Below are 4,625 nucleotides of genomic sequence, written 5' to 3'. Positions count from 1 at the left end.
GACCAGGACTTCCCTGGATGTTCTGAACCTCTCAGGGGAATTCCAATTCAATCTCTAGTTCCTTCTCCCCTCCCCCACAGTGGCTCTGCAGGGTGTCCCAGTGATGGGAACTTCCACTGACTAACCTCCACCCTCATGGGTCCCCAGGAGTTGGGGACCTTCTTAAACACTGCCTCCTACATGAAGCACTTCCTGTTTTCCCAGGTCAGAAAGAGTCTCTCCTGTTATAGTACTTATTGACCTATTCTAGCTACTAGCTTTATGTTGTTTCCTCTTGTGTATTGCAAGGTCTCTGAGATTAAAGTCTGGCTCTGTTTCCTGTTTGATCAGTACAGTGAGCTGTACACATACTCCCAAGTAATAACTGTTACACTGAATTGTACCGAAGCCAGTCTTGGGGCTATAGGCTCGAGCTGAGCGATAAACCCAGGCCTTGTCCTAAACTCTAAGGTGCTAGCTTCCCTGATCCCCAGAGCTTTAAGATATAAACTTCTCCCTGTGCTAGTGGCAATTACCAGCCTGGAGTTCATTGTTTAACTCACTGTAGGAAGATCCTGGCAATAGATTTCAAGAGGTTGGTAGGAATTCAGGAAAACAAAGCAAAACAAAACTTTATTTAGGGCATAGAGATTTACAAAATGTTAACATCAAACTTTTTCCTCTCCATCATTTAAAGTTCATTTTTTTACTCGCTATTCCATAGGAGCATGGTGGAAATTCAAGACTGTAACAACTGGAAACCATCTGAAAGAATTCTGAACCTATCAGCATTTTACCTAAACTTTGTTCTAGTAGTCATATAAAAATAATAAAACAATAATTTATTTGGTCCCAAACATGATTATGATTCATCCAACATGCACAAAATTATAAAATTTTCATTCTCAATTTATCATTAACCACAAAGTTTACTAACGTGCCTGGCCAAAAATAATATTTGCTAAGTTGGTTAGCTGAATTTAGGTGAAATAACATATCTTAGGAAAAGTTTGCTAACTCAGCAACTTGCTTTTCTCACTTGGCATTGAAAAAGAAAATTACCCTCTCAACTTCACCACTAACTCTTTCGTTGTTTGGACCTCAGTTCTGCTTGAAGAATGCCAAGGTGTCTCCTCTTGATTTCATGTGGCTTTTCACAAATCCGGTCAGTTTCCTGAACCCCTCCATCAGCCCGTCCCCACTGATGGCACAGCAGGGCTGCACATACCAGTTCCTGTCACTGCACAGCTTCTTCACTCTGAACATTCTAGTGATGTCCTCAGCAGACAGAGCTCCAGGCACATCTTGTTTGTTGGCTAATAGGACAATAGGCACATTTTTAATGTGCTCATTCTTCAAAATGTGCTTCAGCTCTCGCCTGGAGTCTTCCAGCCGCTGTTTGTCTGTACTATCCACAACATACATAAGCCCATCGGTGTTCTCACAGTAGTGCTCCCACACGGTTCTCATTTTCTCCTGTCCTCCAATATCCCAGACCGTGAGCGAAAGACTCTTTTCCAACTCGATCGTCTCCACGTTGAAACCTATTGTTGGGATGGTCGTGATATCCTTAGCAAGCTTCAATTTGTAAAGGAGGGTAGACTTCCCAGCTGAGTCAAGTCCCAGAAGAAGAATCTGGGCTTGCTTGGTTTGTGGGTTTTTAGAACTCAGTAGACCCATCTTAGAGTTTTTTTCTCTCTTCAAAGACCTTTTTCTTTTGGCCAAGGACAGTGTTTATTCTTCAGGTCTCGCATGAAAATAATAGGAGGAAAGAAGATAGCAAATGCTTCATGTTATATTTTAAGACTGGGAATTTGTGTGCATTTATGTTGCAGCTTATCAACCTGACTATAGGCAAACAGAGTTTATTTGCAGTCCCAGCCAATCCTGAGGAATCTGGTGTGAGTAAGCAGCCAATGTTCTAGTCGCTTAAAGGAGAAATTCTTTGGGAGTGAGTAGGATATAGGAGGGGGTAGCATGGTGTGATGCCACAGCTTGTTCTCTTCCAGATGTGGGAAGTTTAGAGGTAACCGAATGTTTATGGGAACATGGTTCAGTAGTAGAGTAAAAACTTCCCAAGTGGTTTACAAGTGGTTTATAGAACTTCTCTAGTTACTTGAACATTTATCTTATCCTGGTTGTAAATGAGTAACCAGACTTCTGAAGTCATGAGGAAAGAGTTTATCTCATACTGTCCTAAGAATCTTTAGTACTTTCCCCTTGTCCAGATTACTCAGTAGGATACTTTAACCCACCCAAGATTATCTGAACCTTACTCCCATAATATACAGAAACACTTCTTTAATTGTCTAAAAAATTTACACTATTCACAAGACCAGATGTAGAGGGATGGGAGGGGGAGTTTGTAACACAAACACTTTTGAAATTAAGCAGTCTGATTAAAGGTGGTAAATTGAATACATGTATTTATCTCCATTCCTCAAGATTTCACCAAAATTATGGTGAAGGAATGAAAAGAACATATAAACCCATAACAAGAGCAGGAGAGTCCATCAGAGGGCAAGAAATTTCAACAAAATCCTGCAAGGTGGAATATAGATGGAAGATGAGTGAAGTTAACAAACAAAATTCAACTGAGTAAATTTAAGGATCTGATTGGCTTTATGAAGTGATTCATGAATTGGGTAGCAGCCGCTCTACTAAGTAAAGGGGAGTTTCAAGGAGTTGTACGAAATGGAAGCTTTCTATGAAAAGGAGGATGGGGCAGAGGATGGGCAAAATGGGTTGAAGGGAGTAGGAGATACAGGCTTCCAGTTATAGAATGAAGATGTCACAGGAATAAAAGACACAGCATAAGGAATACAGTCAATGATGTTATAATAGCACTGTGTGGTGACAGATGGTAGCCACACTTGTGAGCATAGCATAACATATAGAGAAGTTGAATCACTATGTTGTACACCTGAAACTAATGTAATGTTGTGTATTAAATATATTTCGATTTAAAAAAATAAATTAAAAAAAGAAAGGAAGACAGGGTGAGAAAGTTATTAGCAAAAGAAAAGAAAGGATTGTTTCAGGCAGTCATCTTCACTTAGGGAGAAGGGCAGGGGACCTTTGTATGTTTATTAAAAAAAATTTTTTTTTTAGTTAACATATAGTGTCATAATGATTTCTGGAATAGTATTTAGTGATTCATCACTTAGATATGACATCCAGTGCTCATCCCAACAAGTGCCCTCCTTAATGTCCCTTGCCCATTTAGCCCATCCCACCCAACACCCCATCAGCAACCCTGTTTGTTCTCTGTATTTAAGGGTCTCTTATGGTTTGCCTCCCTCTGTTTTTGTCTTTTTTTTTTTTTTGCTTCCTTGCCCCTATGTTCATCTGTTTTATTTCTTAAATTCCACATATGAGTGAAATAATATGATATCTGTCTTTCTCTGACTGACGTATTTCGCTTAGCATAATACTAGTGCCATCCACATTGTTGCAGATGGCAAGATTACATTCTTTTTGATCACTGAGTAATATTCCATTGTATATATCTACCACATCTTCTTTATCCATTCATCAGTTAATGGACATTTGGGCCCTTTCCATACTTTGGCTATTGTTGATAGTGCTGCTATAAACACTGGGATGCATGTGGCCCTTTGAATCAGCATTTTTGTATCCTTTGGATAAATACGTAGTAGTGCAATTGCTGGGTCATATAATAGTTCTAGTTTTAATTTTTTGAGGAACCTCCGTACTGTTTTCCAGCGTGACTGCATCAGTTTGCATTCCCACCAACAGTGCAAAAGGGTGACAAGGAATCTTTTTAGACAGATTACCTCATTTTCCTTTGGGGGATGGAGAGAGCCCATGTGACAGATTATCTCATTGGTGCTGTTCAGAAAATTTCTGATTGGCAGGTGAAGACCTATTTCTGGGGGGCGGTTGAAACTGCAGTTAGGTTAGGAATTAAGCCCCAGTTTGGTGACTTAGCCTGTCCCAAATGATTCCATTTTGAGCCTGTGGTTTTCTTTCTAACAGTGGTAATTGATACAGCAGGATAAAGGTGAAGCTCGGAGTGCTCATACACAAGATACAGAGGGAACAGATGAAATGAGGGACTAAAAACATAGGGGGTGGGCAAATAAAAATCTGAATAAAGACCAGGAAAAAAAAAAACACATGTACATGCACCTCTGCTGGCTGACCATTCAGCAATAAGATGTCATTCTAGACCAAAACCAAAAAAATTTTTTAAAGAAATTGAATGGTGTTGGGGGGCCTGGGTGACTCCAGTTAAGCATCCAACTCTTGGTTTTGGCTCAGGTCATGATCTCATGTTTCAAGACTCCAAGCCCCACATCAGGCTCCATGCTAACAGTGCAGAGCCTACTTGGGATTCTCTCCCTCTCTCTCTGCCCTCCCTTGTTCGTGATCTCTCTCTCCCTCTCAAAATAAATAACCTTTAAATTAAAAAAAAAATGTTTTAAAGAAACTGAATGGTGTCAGAAAAAAGACCTCCAAGTTTTCACAGTTGGGAGTTTCCACATCATAATGCCTAACTCAATATTTAATTAACCTATAGCCAACCTGACAGTTGGCAAACATTGTTCATGTACACAAAATCCCCAATCAGCTTTTCAGTGCACAGAGGTTCTCATACTTAATAAATGGCATGCCTGGTTTCA

The 4,625-nt window shown here is 40.0% G+C and overlaps 1 protein-coding gene across 1 annotated transcript; it reads right to left on the bottom strand.

The window, feature by feature from the left end:
* Nucleotides 1-969: 969 nt before the first annotated feature.
* Nucleotides 970-1,796, bottom strand: ARL14 (ADP ribosylation factor like GTPase 14). The gene has a single exon (XM_047876438.1). It carries the CDS (start codon nucleotides 1,657-1,659, stop codon nucleotides 1,081-1,083), a length of 579 nt encoding a protein of 192 aa, XP_047732394.1. The 5' UTR covers nucleotides 1,660-1,796; the 3' UTR covers nucleotides 970-1,080.
* Nucleotides 1,797-4,625: the final 2,829 nt, after the last annotated feature.

Source organism: Prionailurus viverrinus, chromosome C2, assembly GCF_022837055.1.
Source record: "Prionailurus viverrinus isolate Anna chromosome C2, UM_Priviv_1.0, whole genome shotgun sequence".
In the NCBI taxonomy this organism is placed as follows: domain Eukaryota; kingdom Metazoa; phylum Chordata; class Mammalia; order Carnivora; family Felidae; genus Prionailurus; species Prionailurus viverrinus.
Note: the sequence above shows the minus strand (reverse complement) of the source record. Positions and strands in the feature narration are given on the sequence as shown.